The sequence below is a fragment of the Manacus vitellinus genome, unplaced genomic scaffold, assembly GCF_001715985.3.
Source record: "Manacus vitellinus isolate BGI_N305 unplaced genomic scaffold, ASM171598v3 scaffold_8_pilon, whole genome shotgun sequence".
NCBI classification, from domain to species: domain Eukaryota; kingdom Metazoa; phylum Chordata; class Aves; order Passeriformes; family Pipridae; genus Manacus; species Manacus vitellinus.
In genome coordinates this window covers 23,247,829-23,269,738 of record NW_021940864.1, presented here as the reverse complement: position 1 = coordinate 23,269,738, position 21,910 = coordinate 23,247,829, and the positions used below count along the sequence as shown (strand labels likewise).

At 39.1% G+C, this 21,910-nt stretch overlaps 1 protein-coding gene across 1 annotated transcript in view; it reads left to right on the top strand.

Annotated features, from left to right (window-relative positions):
* The window catches only part of KIF26B (kinesin family member 26B), a 197,497-nt gene that overhangs the window by 12,945 nt on the left and 162,642 nt on the right, over positions 1-21,910 (top strand). The window contains exon 2 of the mRNA XM_018085040.1: positions 16,796-16,962. Within this exon, the coding sequence (XP_017940529.1) occupies positions 16,796-16,962 (167 nt within the window). The remainder of the gene's footprint in view (positions 1-16,795; positions 16,963-21,910) is intronic.

Here is a 21,910-nt window from a genome sequence, read left to right as displayed (position 1 = left end):
CTCTGAAGATAACAATGAGATATTTATTACAGTTCAGAATGGTTTAGTAGAGTTCGGGCATCATTTCAGATGATGCACTGTTTTGTTGTTGTTATACTTGGGCTTCATTAAATGCAATTAATTAAATCTATTGTAGATCTGTTTTATTCCCAAGCGTCCAGTTAATGTAATCTTACTGTTTGCTTATTAAAAATATCAACCAATTTGTCTTCCACTTATTTTAATCACTGTTCATTTTTAAACCTTGGTGAAATGCATTTTGTCTGTTTAATTTATTGAGCAAACTCCTTGGGGCAGTGACTTTTTGTGTCCTGTGTAGAAGAAACTTTATATTCTTTGTCCCTGTGTTTAACTCAAAAAAAGATAAAAGAAAAAGAAGAAAAATAAGTAAAGCAATGCCATTTGAAGTTTATTTAGGCTGACTTAAATCATCATCATGGCTAGGCTTCACGAATGAAGATTTGGGAAGGCTGACTTAAATGAGAAAGAAATAAATGTATCTATAAGACTTGAACTGCCAAACAGTAATAAAAATTAGCAAACGTTGGTAGTAAAAATTGGGAAATAATAAGCCTACAAGGATACAAAAATTAAGAAAATTAGGAGCATCTTAGACAATTCACAAAGTATGAGCCTACTGGAGATTAATGTAGTACATAGACAGGCAGTAATTTATAACAAACACTGGAAGAACATTCTGTGTATGTACTGTGAATAAGTTTTGCTGTGAAAGTATGCACAAAGTGTAACTACGAGTAAAGAGTAAATAATTGACTATATTTACTGTGTGCACTGCATTCCATAGTTGAATGCATTAGGTAGTAAGATGCATAAGACTTTGCATATGACTGTCTTGTATTTGTCTTTGCCCTTTTCCTAGACAGGAAATCATACAAGATCATTAAAGCTGTATGGAGTCTACTGTTGGTTTGGTCTGAGTTCTGTTTTAGTGGAAAATAATCCCTGATGAATCAGGTTATAATATGTCCACTCAAAATTCTCATGATAGGCTATACTGACAAAATTTGAAAGAATATCATCTCTTGAGGGGAATGATTGTTAGTGCTGCAGGTTATGGATGTTCAGTTGTCTCCTCTCCTGCCTTTTCAGAAAGAGCTGTAGTGCACAGTCAGACTAAAGCCTGTGCCCCTTCCTCTCTCTAATTAATTTTCCAGAGCTGTGCAATTTTGGGAATACCCATGTCTGTAGTTTATATCTTCTAAATGGATCACTGATTTTTTTTTAATGCCCTCCAAGAAAAGTAAAGGAGTTCTATCTCAGCATTGTCTAAAAAGATGCATCTAAAGTCACTGGTGAGAAGAAAATATTGTTCTTCATCTGACCTTATTTAGCTGGTCAATGGAGATGGGGATTGGTATTAATTACTCAGTCTGCAAGTGAATGAGCATGAAATTCCAGCTGAGAATGGACAGTTAGTATGTTTAAAGTTTGCAGTGTACAAGGGCCCTAAGGGGGAATGTGGGAATGTCATCTTTGTACTGTAAAGCTGTCACAGTGAAGACAGATTATGATGGTTCCTGCAAACCAAAATGTAAATTGCATATAATGGGGAAAGATCACTGTGTGCACTTGAATTAAATGCTAGGTCAGCTTCAGATAAGTGTTAAGTTAGATCCTGGAAAACTGTGCTCAGCTTGGGTCCCTTCAAGGCTTGCAAATCAAACAAGGCCAGCTGCAACAAATAATTTGGATGGACAACATGATAGAAGTTGTAGCAAATGGGAGGAGACAAAAACATAATTTGCTTGGAAAATAGAATTAGTCTAGGAGTATATGTAAAAAGCTGAGGCAGTTTGGTGCGGTGTATGAAAGATCCATCCCATTCAGCAGAGTACCCTAGCAAGAATGTGGCCTGGTGGTCACAGTTTGATCCTTTGTGCCACAGAAAGGGAACTACAACAGAGAGAGGCCCATTTAGTGACAATTTTCAATATGCACCAGCAGTGGTTACTTTGTTTAGTTGAGGATGTGCTCCTCCTCTTTTTTGCTTTCATTAGCTGAGAGGGCTGTAAATCTAGAGTAAACAGAAGACAGTGTAGCATAACTGAGCACCTTGTTGGCCTATGGAATTCACCCCAGGAAGTGGCCTCCAAGTCAAATTCTTATAGCTGAGTGATTTTTATGACTGTTAATAACAACTGTAGCTATGCCAATTAAGGCTATAGGGCAACCAAATGTATGACTGAAGGCATTCACCTTAAGGGCAGGAAGGAACTGTTTCTGTCCAGCTCTGCCCTCATTTGAAGGCTCTACTGGCACCTCTTGAATTCTTTTCATGTATTCCTGTGAAAAATTATGATTCCTGCTATGGTTTTAAAATTATTTTTATTATTAACATGAAAGTAAGACGTGCTCATGTATTGTGACAGGGCTTAGAAAGACCAACCTTGTTAACTTTATAGTTAACAAGTGTCCCTCCTTATGATGTGTAACTTCTACAAGGGACTATTTATGTAGGGACAGAAAAGGGGAAGGCAGCTACACAAAGCTAAAGGGCAGTGCAGTTTAGCATGACTTACATTGTGAGGTGGTGGCTCAGGTTTGTGGAATTCACTGCAAAGGTGGAAGTCTTCAGCATGAAACTTGAGGCTAGATGTTGGTTCTCTGCGGGAAGAGAAGAACATGATATTGCTATGCTTTTTGACTTGAGATGTTGGTTGTTGTCAAGGTCTTGAAAAGTATTTGCATTGAAAAGCAACTTCTGAAGAGTGTTGACTTCTGAAGAATATCAACATCTGCTTGTAGGGATGAAATAAGAGGGATTCCTAGGAAATGCAAGGCTCACAGTACTGAGGCTTTTCTAGCTGGAATTCAGCCCCCTGAAAGTGCCTTTCTTGCAACACCACTCTGTTGGTATTTCTCATGTTTCCACATCTGCACGTCTTCAGTGCATTTTTGGACCAAGTAATAGCCAATCCCTTGCATTTACATTTAGCCCCACTAAGCCCATTTGAACGTACTGTGGTTGAACTTCTGAGCAGCTCTGCGTTCAAGCTTGCATAATGGCTCCTGTTCTGGCTATCCTACCCTAATCTGTGTCTTAGGACTCAGACACATGATCAGCGTGATAACTTCTTAGGAAGCTTACTAATACACAGTAACTGTGAATGCATGTTCATACTTTATAGCAAATTCAAGACAGTTTGACTTGGTTTCTTTGACTTAGCTCTAGAAAAGTTATTTTAAGATAAAACCGTGTGTTTGCTATAGGCAAAGCGTGTGCATGGGGACAGCTGTTATGACTTAGCCCAGGAACTTATTCCAGTACCTGAGCCCTCCTAACCTCACAGAATGTCAGTTAGTTAGGATTAGGAGAGAAAACTGACTCTTAGGCAGCACTACAGATGATGGTTTAACCTGAATGCAACTTGAGTGATTTTAATTTCATTGTAAGCATTTAGGCTGATAACTTCATTTTAAGAATTAAATTTCATGCAGAGGACTGAATACTTTGCAGTTCTAAATGCTTCCTGGGGAATCAAGCCCAAACAGAGGAAACAGAAAGAATGCTTTCTTTTTCAGAAATGAGGTTAATTGCTCTTTTTAAGATAAGAGATTTTACCTGAATGTGGGTAATATGTGGGAAGATGTGTTTTAGCATTGGTAAAACTGAACTGAAATGGAAGGGAACAATGCACCAACTTGATGATTAGACGCTAAGATCTGAACACAGTATTTTCTTTTTTTAAAGCTTTCTTTGCGGGCTGCAGTGAAATTTAAATGTATTTTCAGAAGAGCTGAGGGTACTTGGAGACTTTCACCTGTCTTGAGAAATGCAAATTTTACAAAGCATTCAGATGTACATCTTAAGTTTTATTCCACTAAGGATGGATTAGGATTTACAAGACTCTCCTTAGAGTCCTTTCATACACTGCATTGTTAATATTTCAGTGAGGCAGCAAAAGAGAAAACTGTGTAACAATATTATTCGTATCAGAAGTAAAACAGTACATCTATGGGAAGATGATTTAGGAAAACATATGGAAAAGGATATTACAGAAAAAATCTTCAAGCTTAGAATATTTGATGAATTGAGAAAGATTTCTCAGTCTCTCTCATATTTCCCAAGCTTCTATATTGCTACTTCCAAAATATGTCTGGCTTCTAAATGACTCTTCTCTGCAAGAAACTCTTTTGTATTTGTTCAAAAGTTCATGTCTCATGCTAGGTTCAAGTCCTCTGGTCTCTCCCTTTATAAAGGTACGCTACTGATAGTCTTATGATCTAACAGACAGAGAAAACAATTTGTACTGTTGTGGTATCTGCCTTCACTAATTAAACCTGTGGCAGCAGTTTATAGAAAAGCTGATATTCATAATTTCTTTCTGACGAGGAAGTCACTGGAGTGGTAATAGTTTCCAAATAGATTCGAGGCATTTTCTAGACTCCTGGGGATCAAACCCATGCACCTTTCCATGGGCAGTTTGGTAAGACACCCATCAGATATGTACTGATTTATCCCCCCAAAAGGTCTGATCTTGAGGTGATTATGTGTGTGGACTGAATTTGCACTATGCCACATTCTTATGCAGTAATCATTGCAGGAATCTCTTAGACTGTCAGATTTTTTTTCATACTGGAAATGAAGTAGTTCTCCTCATATATTCATGGTAGAATTTGACCATATGTGTTTTAAATAAAGACTAATGATCTGGTTTGTACATTTATGTGTGGAGAAACTAATTGTATTTTTTATTCCTTACTCTCTTGCTAGCTACAGAAAGAAGTTCCTTTCTGGGTCAATAATGCCATTTAAGTTAAGCCCACATGCTGACACACTCTGGTAGCTTCTAGAGCTGTTCTTGTCAACTGACAAGGGAAAGGTCAGTGGCTCACAGATTTTTGTTTGTGATAGGGAAACATCTATAGTAAGATTTGAACTTCTTGTGATGTCTTGACATTGCTGGCAGTTAGTAACTGATCAGAGAAATGAAAGTTTGTTTTCATAACAAATGCGTTACTCCTGCACACAGTGAACCAGAGAGACTTGTGCCTCAGCTTTAAAAGTGCAGTCACTTCATGTAGCTGCTACCCCATGTGTACATGTGTACAGACAGCAGTCAGACATACTCCTCTTTTGTAGTCTGCACACACTCTTCATTGTTGCACTAGTTATTTTAGCACAATTAGCCTGGCTGCTGAGGACTCAAAAGGTAGCTGATGCAACAAGGGATTACAGTATAAATGCTGCATCTGGATGTATGAAATCAACTTGAACTGAGTCACACAAAAGAAAGGCCTTTTCTCTTGTAAAATGTTACTAATCTGATAGCAAACAAGTCATAGTAGAAAAAGATCCAATTAATTTCCAGCTGCACAGCTTTATAATGCAGCAAGACAATTAAGAGAATTAACTACTTCATAAAAACAGATTTAAAAAATCTGAAAGCTAGAGGCAGCCTCAGCTTTCCCACAGATTGCCATGTTATTGTCATCTTCTTGACAAGAAAGGAAGCAGTTTTATTGTGTTGCTGCACAGTGTCTTTTTTCATTGTTAAAATGCTTAGAGACACAAAATTGAAAACAGGACCTCTCTTTGCTAGCTGATGTTCCTCCTTTTCATTTGCAAAGTTAGTGTGGGAATATGCCAACTGGGAAACCTTACATTGCTATTCTGTCATCAGAGGCTTCGCTGGTGGAGCTTTGTGAATGAGAGATGTATGTGGGCCTAGCTGATGGTGCTTTATTGCTCTGCTCACAAGGGATGGCTCACAGCCTTGCAGGGATCTGCCTGTGGGCATTCTGCTTTTCTGAGGGACCTCTGGGGTGAGGAGAGTGAGCAGATTTGCACGCCAGGATTACTATCCAGCCTGTAGCTTCCTTGGAGAGGAATAGGAAAGGCTGGCATAATTCTAAGGGAACATCAGAGGTATTCAGAATGGTAGTTCTGACATCTATTGCAGTTTTGGAATAAGATGGAGGCCTTCCTTACCTTTCAGAAAATAGTTTGACAGTTAGGTAGTAGCCAATAGATAAAATTTGCAAGCTGTGTCACTCAGACTAAAGGACCACTGCAGACTAGAATTTTCAACTTCTCTACAAGGGTTGAGTTAACTTGAGGTTAGATATTTGCTGTTTTGAATGCTTCAGATCATGAAATTTCCCCTCCTCTAATATTTTTTCCTTCTGTTTACTTTTCTGCTTAATAAATATATAAAAACAAAATGAGGAAGCAAGACGGCGGCTTGATCGATACGATTTCAGATTCTATACTGATTCCTTTTGGTGTAGGTACAGGATGGGTCAATGAGGGGAGAGCAGTGGGTGTCATCTACCTTGACTTTACAAGGCTTTTGACACTATTTCGCATAACATCCTCATAGGTAAGCTCAGGAAACGTGGGTTAGATGAATGGAAAGTGAGGTGAATCGAGAACTGAATGGCAGAACTCACAGGGTCATGAGTAGAATCCAGTTGGAGGTCTGTAGTAAGTGGTGTTGCCCAGGGACCAATACTGGGTCCAGTCTTATTTAACTTGTTTATCAGTGACCTGGATGAAGGATAGAATGCACCCTCAGCCAGTTTGCTGATGATAAGAAACTGGGGGAAGTGGCTGATACACCTGGAGGCTGTGCTGCCATTCAGTGGGACCTTGATAGGCAGGAGAGTTGGGCAGAGAGAAACCTGATGAGGTTCAACAAGGGCAAGGGCAGGGTCCTGCAGCTGGGGGGGGAATAACCTCAAGTACCAGTACAGGATGGGGGCTGAACCACTGGAGAGCAGCTCTGCTGAGAATGACCTCAGAGTCTTGATGGATGACAAGTTGACCATGAGCCAGCAGTGTGCCCTTGCAGCCAGGAGAGCCAATGGTATCGTGGGGTGCATCAGGAGGAGTGTGGTCAGCAGGTTGAGGGAGGTGATCTTGCCCCTCTATTTGGCCCTAGTGAGGCCACATCGGGAGTACTGGGTTCAGTTCTCCTCAGTACAAGAAAGACAAGGATCTACTGGAGAGGGTCCAATGGAGGGCCACAAAGATGATTAGGGGTCTGGAGCATCTCTCTTGTGAGGAGAGACTGTGAGAGCTGCTCCTGTTTAGTCTAGAGAAGACTGAGAGGGGATCTCATTGATGCATATAAATATCTCAAAGGCAGGTGCTAAGAGGACAGTGCCAGACCCTTTTTGGTGGTGCCCAGTGACAGGATGAGGAAAAATAGCTATAAACTAAAACATAAAGAAATTTTACCTCAAAACAAGGAAGAACTTATTTAAATTGAGGGTGGCAGAGCACTGGAACAGGCTGCCCAGGGAGGTCGTGGAGTCTTCCCCTCTGGAGACATTCAAAACCCACCTGAATATGTTCCTGTGTCCTGATGACCCTGCTTTGGTAGGGGCATTGGACTGGATGATCTCCAGAGGTCCCTTCCACCCCTAACAGTTCTGTGATTCTGTGATATTAACTACTTCTCTGGACTACTTAATTCAGAAGGGCACTGCCAAATTGAGAAAACTGAATTCATTGTAAAACCAGATCAAAATGAGTCTGTATGTGTCATGTCTCAGTGGTGGAGATTTCTTGGGATTGAGCATCAACTAGTATTTACCAAGTTATGGTCTGTGTGGGAATTAGCTAATCAAGTGAATTGTCACAGGCTTATTAGAGCAGATTTCCTGTTTTATAACAAATTTCATTGTTGCTAATGCAATTCTTATTTGATACCGTTTCTGAGGGGAGTGTGCTCAAGACGTAACTTGCAGATTTTTTGGGCATTACTGTTTCACTGTATAGTTTTGCTTTTGCTTGTTTTGCTTTGCTTTTCATTTCAAAAGCTAGGGCAAGAAGGTGCACAGAGTGAATGAGTCAAAGTGCTCTTCCTCATGAGGAAGTTGTAGACTGTGATGAGGTGTCCCCTCAGTCTCCTCTTCTCCAGGCTGAACAGTGACTTCAGCCACTCCTCGTATGGTGTCCCCTCAAGGCCCTTCACCATCTTCGTTGCCCTCCTTTGGACATCCTCTAATAGCTTGATATCTTTCCCATATTTTGGTGCCCAAAACTGCACACAATATTCAAGGTGAGGTCCCCCCAGTGCAGAGCAGAGTGGGACAATCCCCTTCCTTGGCCAACTGGTGATGCTTTGCCTGATGCTCCCCAGGACAGGTTTGGCCCTCCTGGCTGCCAGGGCACTGCTGGCTCATATTCAACTTGCCATTGACCAGGATCCACAGGTCCCTTTCCACGGCACTGCTTTCCAGCATCTCATTCTCCAGTCTGGACATACATCCAGGGTTGCCCCATCCCAGGTGCAGAATCTGGCACTTCCCCATGTTGAACTTCACACGATTGGTGGTTGCTTCTCTCTTTGCAGGGCCTCTCTGACTTCAGGGGAGTCAACAACTCCTCCCAGTCTAGTATCCCAAGCAAATGTACTTATTATTCCTTTGAGTCCTGCATCCAAGTTGTTTATGAAGATGTTAAAGAGAACTGGCTCTAAAATGGAGCCCTGTGGAACCTCACTAGTGACAGGTCACCGGCCTGATGTTACCCCATTAATTATTACCCTTTGTGTCTGACCCAAGAGCCAAGTGCTCACCCATCACATGATGTGTTTATCCAGCTGTGCTGGACACTTTGTCCAGGTGGATCCTGTGAGAGACAGTATCAAAATCTTTACTGAAATCCAAAAAGATTACATCAACTGGCTTCCTTTGATCAGCCAGGTGGGTTACCTTGTCAAAAAGGAAATTCAATTTGACAAGAAGGACTTTCCCCTCACGGAGCCACACTGGCTGTGATTGATGACTGTTGTCCTTCAGGTGTTTTTCAATAACTCCCAGTATAATCTTCTTTGTGATTTTACCAGGCAGTGAAGTGAGACTGTCAGGCTTGTAGTTACCAGGGTCACTCCTCTTATCCTTCTTGAAAATTGGGACAGTGTTTGCCAGTTTCCAGTCAATCAGGACCTCTCCAGATTTCCAAGACTTATTTCAAAAGATCATTGTGAGAGGTCTCATGATGACATCATCCAGCTCTTTGAATAGTACTCTTGGATGAATCCTGTCAGACCCCATACACTTATAGGAATCCAGCTGGAAAAAAAAAATCTCTTTTGTATGGCAGAACTCTTAGAAGTAAGAATTGGAAGAAAATGTCTTACAGCAGAGAACTCCACCATTATTTGGTCGTCCAATTAGCCTCTAAGCAGTTGATCTTAAGACATTGTCATTTGTGGCAAAGTATTTCATTTAATGGGCTTTTGAGTGTAATATGGAACTAAATATATCATAGCAGTTTTGATGGAGGATATATCCATGTGTGTGAAAATTTGGATTTCATCTGTGCTGAGGAGTGCACTTGATCTGTGTAACAACAACAACAACAATTATCTGTTTTCTAGAGGGATATGGGAGGGAGCTGCAACAGTCAAAGGTCATCCTTCTTTTGGACAGCAGAAAGCTGAAGGTTGCAATTAAGCTCTACGTGCTGTCATGGTAACTAAGTTATGTTTCAATAGAAGTAGTTTATGGTAAATACATTTTGACTCTTTCTTGTTAAATACAAAGCACGATCAGCATTTTTGCCATGCCAGTGATTCTGCCTTTGAAAAACCTCACTCTAAGATACATTGTTTTGTGTTTAGACACAATCTGTGCTGTTACAGCAGCCTGTTCTGCTAGAAATATTTCAGACTTTGTGTGTAAATTTGCTTGAAGTAGGAGCAGAGCATGCCTGAAGATCATCTGTAGAGCTTCAGTATTCACAATGAATAGCAAGTTGCCTTCGCTAAGCAGCATTCAGTATGTCTACCTTCAAGGAGTCTGAACACAGCAGACTTTATGCATGGCCTTTTTCAGCCTCTTGCTCGTAGAACACATTCTTTTGACAAGGAAAGGACTATCAGAATCTTATGTCTTGCTCTGGTTCACACAGTCTGTATCAGCAGTGGCAGTGATCTCTAGCTATAGAGAAGCTTAGTATTTTACTATGAGAGAAAAAGGTCATAGTCAAATGGCAAGATGCTGTGTAAGTTACAGGAACTTGCTACTGTTTCAAAATTATTTTCCCTAAAGGTGGATTTTGTCCTGAATAATTCCTTAAATGTTTCCTCTGTTGTAGTGAGTGATTTTTGAGAGATGAAGAGTATGTCCTTGGTATTCCGTGGTGTATTGAAAAATGACTGACTTAGTAAATAACCACCACTTTCAAGTTGCTCTGATTGAATGGTGTAATTGTTCCCTTTTGCCCTGTGAAGGATGCGTTAATAATTTGATAGTTGTGTGGGCAGCACAATATTCCTCTTTTCCTCTACCTCTTCATCCTTAAAATCCCACTTCAGTTTACTGGTAGTTCAGTAAACCCTCTACCAGATTTACCACAAAGTATTTGAAGCTGTATTTAACAATTATATTTGAAATTGGCCATATATTATTTTTGTTTCCTTTTTTCATATGTTAACCTCTCCCAACAACATGCGAAAATGATGAAAATGAAATACAGTAAATATCAAATTATCCACTGTTCTCTTTTTAGTTTTTGGTACTGAGTACAGTGACTCCCAGCTGGTACCTTGTCCTTTGAATGCTACCAAACATAAATTTATGCTGTACTTTTTTTATTACTGCACAGAGATTGATGCAGAACTTCCATGTTAGGCAGAAGTGATGAACAATATTACCAAGGGAGCTCAGAGAAAATAGCCAAATTGTAGAAAGAGAACCTACTTCTTATTGATAAGTTCCCTTGTTGAGGGATGTGTTCTCCAGGTGAGGTAGAACTCCAGTATTTCCTTCATTAACCTCCCTTCTGAAGAGACTCAAGAAGTATTATCTCCTGCTCTGTTTGTTTTCTGATGCTGCTTTCTATAGGCAACTTACTGTAATTCCACTGACAGTTTTAGCAGCTGGGAAGCTGGTAGCTTACTGAAGACTTCAGATTTTTGTCTCATTCTACAATCCACGGCACTGTCACATCAGATAGCGAACACTTAAACACTAAAGTAAGTGGAAGAATTCTTTCAGTTTTCAAAATTAATTTGTAAATTAGATACTTGCCTCAACCTTTAAGAATTAGTAGGTAAAGCCCAGGAAAAACAGCATTGCTTAGTTCTCAGGAAAGTTTTCTATGTCAGAAGAAAGACACGTGAATGATGTATTGTAAATTGCATCTCCCAGTGCTAGTTTCATCACTCCCATAGACCAGAAACCAGGCTTCTTGAGCCAAACAGGAAGAATAAATTTATCTTGTTATGACCGAGAGTAAACTGAAGAGCCAAAAGGAGTTGGACAGAAGGTAAAAAATTAATATCTTAGAACAGCCAGAATACTTGATTGTGTGTAGTGGAAAACTTGGTATTAAGTTGTTAAGCTTGTGTTATAAACAGGTTTATAAGAATTTATGATTTTTTTGTGTGCTAAAGCTTTGAGACATCTATCTTTTAGTGCTTCCCTCGACTCATCTTTAAAAGGAGAGTCTTTAAGAAGAGCCTTTTTCTTGTTTAATGTAGACCTGCTGTCTAAAATAACCCAGGAAGTAATTACATCAGTATTTATTGGGCAGAAAATTCAGTGCTGCTCTGAATAAAGAGTGGATTGCCAAAGAAACCATTCAGGAGTGTTTGTGCATTTATGAAAGAGAGCTTTCTACCTTCACTTTCTTCTTCCTGTTGAGCTTCTCTCCTGAGGTTAGGAACTCTGGACTCTGAGAATTGCTTTGTAGTGAATTTGAATTTTTGAATTTAGCTTTGACATGGATATCTTTCACACATTTCTGTGCATTCAGTTCATTCATCAGTTACTAATGTTAACTAGATTTTGGGGATGTTCCTGAATGCTTCACTACCTCCAGAGCAATGGATGTTTCATATCTTTCATAAATGCTAACTTCCATTTGTACAGTAATTTCGGTTGGAAGTCCTCAGTTAGGAGCTTTAGAAACCACTAATGAGCTGGGCTGTAAAACACCCTTATGTAAATATAATTAACCTCATACTGCCTGATGGCAAGTCTTATACACAGAGAGACTCTGTAATTGGAATAGGAAGAGAATCTAGCCTGGCTGACACCTGTAGTTTAACTGCAGAGCCATCTTTTTCCTATGAATTAGGGAATTTAAATAATGATTTATCTCTAGCTCTTGCTGTATACTGTCAGCAACCAGTGAAAGAGGAAGTTAATGGATGCCTTGCATTTATGAGACAGGAGAAAAAAAATGAAACCTTGGGAGGGATATCTGTCTTGTCCCACATGCACTTAGAAGGTTTTTATTGAGGCATGAAAGGTTGTGTTGTTTCATTCTTTGTCTTTTTGTTCCTTATCCAGGCACTGATGTGCTGCCAACAATTCTATGAAGGAATTTCTCCTATGTCCTATTAAGTGATCTTAAACCTCTTGTATATGCTATGTGGGTACTCACAAAAGAGAAGGGAAAGAGAATTTAAGAATCAAGTCTTTTCCCCCTTAAAGACTGAAACAGCATCTAGTAAGAGAGATGGTGACACTAAAGAGGCAGATTTACTTGAATTGTGCTTGCCAGACACACATTAGTGTGGAAAAAGAGAAAGGTAAAAAAGAAAAAGTTAGTTTGTTAATGCTCAAAGTGTAATTTTCAACTATGTTTTTGGCAGTGGGACAGGGAAAACCAAATTCTCTAATAACTTTGGAAATGTCTGTTATGTGAGTGTTTTTCCCTAAATACTTTATATATTTTGGGCGATTTACTTGAGTTTGTATATGTGTGAACTTCAGTGAGTGATGTCAGAAGAGAAAGGGATAATTTGTTACTGTGACTGGAGGACAGAATAAATGAGATGGTAATATTACCTCCAAAGACCACTTTTCAGTTTGGTTTAACAATTTGAATGATTTCTACTCTCTCCAATCTATGAGGGAAAAGAAAGTAAATGCAAAATAACTGACTTAAAGCCAGGAGTCTCTGGATATATGAATTGTCTGGATTTCTTTCTGCCCCCCTGCCTTGTGAATATGTATTGAAATCTGGGGATAAATGAGGATTTATTAGTCAAATATTGTGGGCACACATCTAGTGAGGTACTCAGCCCATGGATTGACACACTTGTACGAATTTGTGCAGTATGAACAATACTCTGAAAAATACTGGATGCCAACATGGTTCACAGCACCATCTTTACCTTTCATCACCACTGGCTGCATGACCAAAAGGATATAAGGAAAAGATAGCAAAAAAAGAGTGACTTGAACTCGTTCAGACAAAACCTGTTGTTCTGTTAGAGGCTATGGGTGTTGCAGTATCACAAGGTGCTTCTGTGGGCTTTTACCTTTGTAGCACCAAGTGGTTGCAGACTTCCCAGACGAGGAATTGGAGAATGTTTGTAATTCAAGAAAATATTTCAGCTTTCATTTCTCCTGGAGACATTTCACTGTTGAAAAAATCCCACATTGGCAGAAAGTAATAAAGTACTAAAACTGGAAATATTCCTACATTAGGAAATCCTGAACTGTGGCTTAAGCCAGATTTTATTTTATCTTGATTTTTCTACATCTTAGGTAAAACAAAGTATGTTCCCATTTCAGTATCCCTGTAATACACTGTTGACTATGAAGTGTCCCTGCTGAGGAAAAGAGTAAATCAAAGGAACTCAAGGACAGACAGTATGTACATTTAGAGTTTAGTTCTGAGTGACTTCATGCTGAGAAACAGATTTTTTTTTTTGGCCAGGAAGTGTGCCAGCGTCTGTAAGGAAACCAGACAGTGGTGCTGGACCTCAGGATCAAGAAGGTGTTTAACTAGTCCAACATGCTGCATTATGAGTGTCCATCCAGGGCACCTCTAGGAGGGCTCTCAGGAATGCTGCTTTTCGCAGATGGTACATCAATGTCAATGTCAAGAAGTAGCTTCCTGTGTTCTGTAACAAAGCAAGTGGTGTGAATGAACACAAAGGAGAGATGCTGCTTGTCCAGCAGGCTCTGGTGGTCAGTACCATACAGATGTTTCACAGCTTGCAATTTGAGCAACTGACCATCCCCTGTAGTACTTGGACTGTTGTGTTGGACACAACAAAGTAGCAAGAGTACTGAAAAGCCTACATTTATATAGAAACAACCCCATTCAGCATCTGCTCATAGTACGTGCAATTACTAAAATAAGTATTATTTGTCTCTTTTCTCTCAGTCCTATGGATAGTGTGACACTTCACAAATACAGAATTTGTAAATGTGGTTGATCATTTCCAGCTTCTCCTTCAGTTCCTTTGCATTTTGCTGTAAGACAATGTGACCTAAATAACAGGCTTTATAAGATCCTCATCCCTATTTATTAAAAAAGCATTAACATTCCATTGGCTGACTAATATTCACTTCTCTCTGAGTGCATAGGTAAGGAACAGCGTTTTATATTTATATCTTTGTAAAACAATCTCATATTTCTTTGGTAAGTGATTATTTTGGAGTGCTTGTGTATAAGAACTAGTTATCCAATAAATTCAGGAACCAAGCATCTAAACAGATTCTGAGGAAGCTAGAGAGTAATACTTTACAGGAATGTGCACAATCAGTTTGAGGCATTTTATTGCTCTGTGCTGGTCACATTAGTAGGACTTGTGGATGTGGACATGGATCACCTCAAAGTCTCTATAATCACAGAAACCATGTAACCAACATGACACAGGCTTTTATGCCCATGTCACGTTAATTGTTTTCTGGTTGTTCCAAATACCAAGATACACAAATCCTTTCCTGTTGTGCAGTTGGCTCAAATGCCTCTCAAGCTTCACCGTCTTAAAACTTCAGGGGATCTGCTGACACCAATAGAAATGTACTGCACCGCCTGTGGAAATTCATATTTGGAGCTGTACCTTTATTTGGCAGAATATGGAGAGGTTATGATTGCAGTTGACATAAGTCAACTCATCAATTTCTTAACTGCTGTTCAGTTGCCATGGGAGTAGCACTTCCTAGTGACACTGTCAACAATGGTAATTAATTAATGATAATCCATTCTGATTTCAGATATATGAATCAGATGAACTAAGATGAGGTTAACTTTATATGTATACTCTGCTCTGAAGAGTGGGCTTTTAAATCTGTCTGTTGAGCAGTTGATGAATTTGGTTTCAGGATAATTTGAGGGGACAGGGCAGAATCTTGTACTAGTTCATTGCAAATATAAATAGCTGAGTTAGCCAAAATTATGCAGTATTTAAGGAATAATTGCTTAGTGAAATCAAGTGTGTTGGATGCCCCAAGTGGACATACATAGGGTAGCAGAACACTGAAGAACTGTCTGCCTGCACACTGGAAATGTGGAGGTATCCTGGCAGACAGCCTGAATTCCTGCATTCTAACAGTAGTATGAGATGATTTAAGTCCAGAATTTCATCTGTAGCCTTCCAAGAGCACTGCTTATTCAGAGTAGTGAATCCTGAATCCTGTAAATTAGAAGGACTCACCATGAGATTAACATGATGGGGACACTTGCAGCAATTTTACTGGTTCCTCATGAAAATAGAGTGGCTAGTTCAGTATTCCTGCTCTTGAAGTATTACAGTCAATTGGTGTAAAAGTATGCAATTAAGGATAAACACTTGGATTATCTTCTTAGCCATCGTAGAATGGATAGCAATTCTCTATGAGAGAAACAGAGGTCGTGTGACAGTTGGTCTAAAAAATGTTGCCATATCACGTCTTTTTCCCCTTCCAAATACAAATCAGTTCTTCAACTTTGCTTTTAATAACTGAAATGTGTAACAGCTGAAATAAAGCAAGTCTGAGCGGAAAAAGAACTACAGGATTATTTCAAGTACTTTTCTTAACATGCCTCACAAAGATGTTCTGTTGTTATTGTGGTTTAAGTAGAGGCATGAAAACTGAAATTGAACTGGTTAGAGACTGCCTCTTACAAACTTTTTGCAGGGAGAAGGAAGTTATGCCTTGGATGATTGCTAGCGATAATTTGAAAGGGCTCTTTTAAGGCACATGTAGCAATTTTGTGACACACGTTGGTGAACAAAAACTATTTGTCATTGAAACGAGGGAAGGAAGAAAAAGAATTTTTTAGGAATTGCATGAAGTACAGTAGATGACATTACTTCATTGTAAATTCATCCAGAAGAAGTCAGGAAACTGAAATCAAAGTTTTGAGGAGGTGCTTTGGTAGAGCTGATCCAACCTTCTCTGAAGTCAAAGGATCTTTCAATTGATCTGAGGAGAGCTGGGTCAGGTCAGTTTGCACTCTGGTTCTTTTTCAAACAATGAAAAGCTGAGATGAGGCTTCCTAACAGGGGAAAAAAATGTTAAATGGGCCGTCAAAAGAATGAAATCATGAGGTGTTTAAAATCTTTCAGTAAAGCCAATGAAAGTGAGTAGTAATGGTCCCAATTTTCCAGAGAGATGATAAATTGTCTAAGATCCCATGGGACTTCTTCCTATGCTGTGTATTGGGTTTGCTGAAGAAAGGTCAACAAAAATGCTTAATACGCTAATGCTGTGTTATTTTACAAAGGCCAGAAGTAAAATATAAATATCTTGCACATAGCAAAGCTGTCTCTCTTGTACCATAAGGTAAAACCAGGCAAGGATTATGGTTTACTCTTTCTTTTCTGTATGAATGGAAAACCACAGACATTATTGACATTTATCGATGGGATAAATTTATCCTATTAGTTTTAATGCAGACAAGGTTAGAGCTGAGCTAAGGTACTGTAGATTAGCATGAAAGAAGCAATAAGCTTGTTCACAGAGCAGCAAAGAGACAGTGAATGAAATGCCTCTCTTACTCCATCTGCAGTCTGGAGGTACTTCTGGATTAGGAGGGGTCAGCTAGTGAGCTTTAGCTGATGACACTTCTGTTTTTTTCTGTTTTCAGATATCTCAGCTTATGACAGAGACTAGTCGAGAGGGCCTGACTGAAGCAGCATTGAACCGCTACAATGCAGATAAACCCTCCCTGTACAGCTTCCCTGCTTCCCAGAGCACGTATGTTGCCAGTGAAGTATCCACAGGCACCTCAGTGGCAGCATCATTTTTTGCCAGGTAAGAGAGATTTCTCAGATTTTCCTTCTCTGGAAACATAACTTCTTTCAAAGGAGGTGACTCTGTAGTGAAGAAGTGGGATTGACAGAGTACAGCATGCATGTCAAAAACATGGCTACAAATACGGACCTATCACAGACTTTCAGGAATTACCACAAAAATATTGTTCAATATTTTCAACTGTATGCAGTTATCTGTAAAATGGGGGTAATACTTCTACCTTCTTCTGTAAAACATCTCTTCGTGCTTGATTTGGGGTAAAATGGGACTGTGCTCCCCAAATAATATTTTAGCGACATATTTAGGGCGGTGTATCCTTGAATGAGAAGGGCCCATCCAAGTAATTTTCTGAGATAGGCAATTAATTGTAGAGCTAACTGGATGTGGGTAGTTCTATTTGGTAGCAATCTTCAGACTTCTTTGTTGAATTTTACTTCCATATTGGGAAATTATCAAGATTTCCACTTTCAGGCTGAAAAATTAAGGTTTCTGATTTCAGCTCCTGTCCCTGTCATGTCATTAAATTGACCTGCGGGTCTAAATTCAGCCTTAGAACGCCCTTTCTGTAGAATATTCAGAAAATGTTAAAAAAAATATTGAGGTAAAATTTCATTAAAAAAATCTTACAACTGTCTTTATTAATTTGTTAGTAAAAATGTTTTGTTAAATTGGCATAGCAGCTAGTAAGTGAAATATCAATTATCACCAATGGAAATATTTTTTTGTGCGTAAATACACTCTTTGCAGAACATAATCTCGTTAGCCCAGTTGAATCCTTATGTAACAAAAGACGTTGAAATAATCCTTGTCTTTTAATGCTTTTTATTAATTAACAGATTGACTTGGGAAGAGTTGTGAAAGTAATGAAATATCAAGAGAATAAGCTGTTATTATAGCACTTCCAAACCAATCCAGTGAGAGATCTTGATTTCAAAACATGGAGTGAACTTTGAGTGAATGCCTCAAGCATTTTCAGATTAGTTTTCTTCCTTTGAGAACCAAATTATTAGTAATTCCATATGATTCTATTTTATTTTAAAGGTAAATGGAAAATTTATAAAGTTGTTGGACTCCATAAATCTGGAAAGAATATCTGCGTCTCCTATTTTTCCTCACCAACATGAGGGCAACATATGTTCGATCAGTGTCTCACAGCAAGGGAGTCATGTAAAAGGATTAAGAGTAGAATTTTGGAAGATCCAGTTGTTTGGGGCAGCTCTGCCATTTTTTAATTTGCAGATGTGGTGCTGCAATAGCACGTGAATGATGAGAGGGGTTTGCTGCCCTTTTCTGTTTAACTGCAGGCAATTTAAATTAAAATTGCTGAATGTACACACATGGTAATATCTAACTGGTGTGCAGATTGGGATTAGCACATATTTTAGCATGAATTGATTTATGAAGATGGCTTAACTCATTTGTTCTTCATTGTTTCACTGTTTATGCTGAGGGAATTCATTTACTTTTAGTATACTCTGCTGAAATGTAGGAAACTAATTAAATTTACTCAAAATCCCTGGTGTAAATCACATCATTTTAAGTAGAACTCTGTTAACTTCTAGCTGATGATGTGAATTCTTGGGTATGCTTGGCCCTGCAGAGATCTCATGTTTAGGTTGTTTATTCTTAAACTCTACTTAGCAAGACAAAACCACCTGGTTTAATTTGGGGTATTGCACAATTAGTGTAATATTACTTGTATAAGTCAGTTTTGTCCTGGACTTCAAGTTACATCATCTGCTGGCAATTTAAGCAAATTCAAGTCAGTTGTTCACTACTTGACCTTTTAACAAGAAAATCCACAATTTGTTTTCAAAATGTGAATAATTATTTTTTGTTTTGCATATTATGTGTCTGTTTACATTTTTTTAAAGTTGGGGTAAGAAGCATAAGAACCCACATGTATGTGCATTATAAAACATAAGGTAGAAGGCAGTGGTTGTCTAGCTCACTAAGATGCTGCCCTGTTTACAATGTGAAACAGTCCTTTGTACCAGGCCTATGAATTCCAAACTTTTGCTTTTTCTGATGGTTACTAGCACATGGAGTAGTGACTAACCAACCATGTCCGTTTTTTTTTGAGTTTGTGTCACATACAATGTTTACACAGTCAGTAAGTGAGAAATTATTACAAAGCCAGAGAAATTTGCTAACGTGAAGCTGAAGTTCAAAGTAGAAGAGTGGAACATATTCTTCTGAAATTTGAATAGTATCCCACAGTATTTCACTCTAAGTTCCCTAACAAGCAAAGCAAACCTCAGATGAGGCTCACATAAAAGTCATCCATCATGAGGAAAAAACCCAATTAACTAAAATACCCTGGTACAGAGGAAATGTCAAGGCATCCATGGGAAATTTTGGTTGTAATTACTTGAGAAACATCAGGCGTGGCATACTGGGAGCTTATAATTTTTCTGTTCTCAGGCATTACTAGTCCAACAGTGATAGTCACTTGATTGGCCTACAGCTGGCATTGAGCCATGAAGAAGCATCCTGAGGCCATAGTGACTCTCAGGTTTTATAAAAAATAGGAGACTTATCAGGTATCTCAATAATTGACTCTTATATTTCATGATCTATAGCTGACAGATTTCCAAACCAGCTAAAAGGGCTGCAACTCTTGTGAATTGTCATTTGTTGGGATATTGCTGCAAGGGAACTTATGACACATCAGGATTCCTGGGGAACAGCATGTGAATGTTTTAAAGGAACAAACACTGAAAACTGTCCAAAGTGCTCAGCTGGTAGGCTTATGAATATTAGATGATACAGGTATGAATAATGAATTTCTAATGATGATTCTGACACAGAAACTGAATCCAATTAGTTGTGCTTTTCATGACAAGCACCAAATTTGCCTTTCTCTTCAGGGCTATCACTCATTTTTGTCTCAGATATGCTTCAATCATGCTGATTTAGCATCAACTTGCTTCTTAGTGGTACACATTTGTGATGAGAATAATTCACGTAGTGAATGTGAAATAACATTAAGATTCTTTACAGAAAAAGAATCATTTATAGAGCATTTTCAAATTTTTTTGCATGAATTAACTTTTGCCTCCAGTTTGGGTCTTTGTCACAAGGAGCACTGTATCTTTGGGCCATTACAGTCTAAGGTGTTCTAGCCTCTTGCCTTATGTCCTTCAAGCATGATGTAGGAGTGTGCCACCCCCAATCAGGAGATCAGTATATGCTGGTGCTAATGCTGCCAAAGAACTGAGGGAGGGACCTTCTATTGCTTCTCTCCCTGTTAGACAAGTTAGACTCTGTGAAGCTCTAACAGGCCAAGGGACATAGCACTGAATCTTATTCCTATCTAGGCTGGTTTCTACATAAAGAAAACTTCTGGGACTCTAACTTCAGCTTTGGCCTGACTACTCTGTAAACAAACCTGCTCTTCTGAATAAAACTCTCTTGTGACTGGGCTGTAGAGTTTCAATAGTCTCTCAAAGGGTGATAGCATGATGCAGGAACTAGAAGTCAGAGCTGGACCAGAGCCTTTCAGTTGTCCTTTACAATGCCTAAGAGTTTTTGAGATCTTGGTACTGTTCCTTGTTTGCCCCATCACAGCAATCTTGTTTTCTTGGAGAGGAGGAACTTTTATTGCATCAGGACAAGTGAGAAACATAAAGCCCATTTCACTTGGAGTGTAAAAGAAAGGTAATTTTTTGAGAAGGAGATATTTTTGAAGGTTAGTCTTGAAAGTTGTTTCCTGTTGCTAGTCAGGAAGTGTAACAGTATATTTTGAACAAAAGCCTTCCTCAATCTGAAATCAGATATGGTCGTATTTGGATTAATTGAGCCTAATGGGAATATAGATAATCTTGAAAGTAGCCTGAAAAATCTGTTCTAGGGATCATTTTCCATGTCTTTTTGCAGCTAAACACTGAGCAGGGCCACACAATGCTACTGTTGTAGATGTAGCAAGGCATGTTTTTCAGACAAAATGCAGAGATTTCCAGATTTTTTAAAAACTTCTTATTTTAAGACAAAATAGGAATAGAGAAACTTAGTGTCATGTATAACTGATGTGCAGCTACTCAGCATGGGATAAGCGCTACTTACAGTTACCTGCATTCTTGGAAAAACTGTAGGTGACCCTTTCCACGCTCATTCCCCATGCCTGTGTGGTTTGGCAGCTGGAGAAGGAGGAGTTGAGGCAGTGCCTTATTGCCAAGGGGTACTGTGGATGTGTTCAAAATGCTGCTGAATGTTCCATAGATTTCCCTTTCCCTCCTGAGAATTCTTTTTGAATATTTTTTAAAATTCTCATGCATCTTACATGAGTTACAAAGCTTGCATGAGGATGGTATTTGTGGGGCCTCATTTTAAAGCTGCTGTGCTGTTTTGATGACTTAACTCTCCAGAGACTCTGGAATCTCATCTCTCCCTGTTTTTTGCATATATGTGGTAAACTTCTGTTCATCACACAACTTGTGTTGTTTGCTGGTTTTCCTTACAGGTGCTATATCATGTGACTTGTGTTGAAATTTAAAGTAAGGAGCTAGTCTGTACAATCTTTCTGTGTGTGTCTGTTTTAAAGCCCTAAGGAATCCAGGAACACCAGGGCTTTAATTCGTTAAAGGCTGTGTATTGTTTTAAATCAGCCATTCCATTTTAACGTCCTGGCTTCAGTTTTTCAGAGGTCCAGGGGAAGTTCACAAAACTGAACCTTTCCTGGCATTGCAACAGAGGATTTGTCAGAACATATGCAGGAACAACAGGTAAGAAACAGAGGCAGCAGCTAGTAGAGAAAGAAGTGGGTTGGAGAGGATATCCTTGTACCACAGAGTCCAGCTTTGGCTTGGGAAGCTCCACAGGAGAAACATTTGACTTGTGTCAGTACTCTGACTGTAGCTATTGGTGTAGCTGAAGCGTGACACCAGCAGATGTGAGAGCCAGGTCAGGAATCTGCTGTTGATATTCCTATAAGTGGTGCAGGTGCACA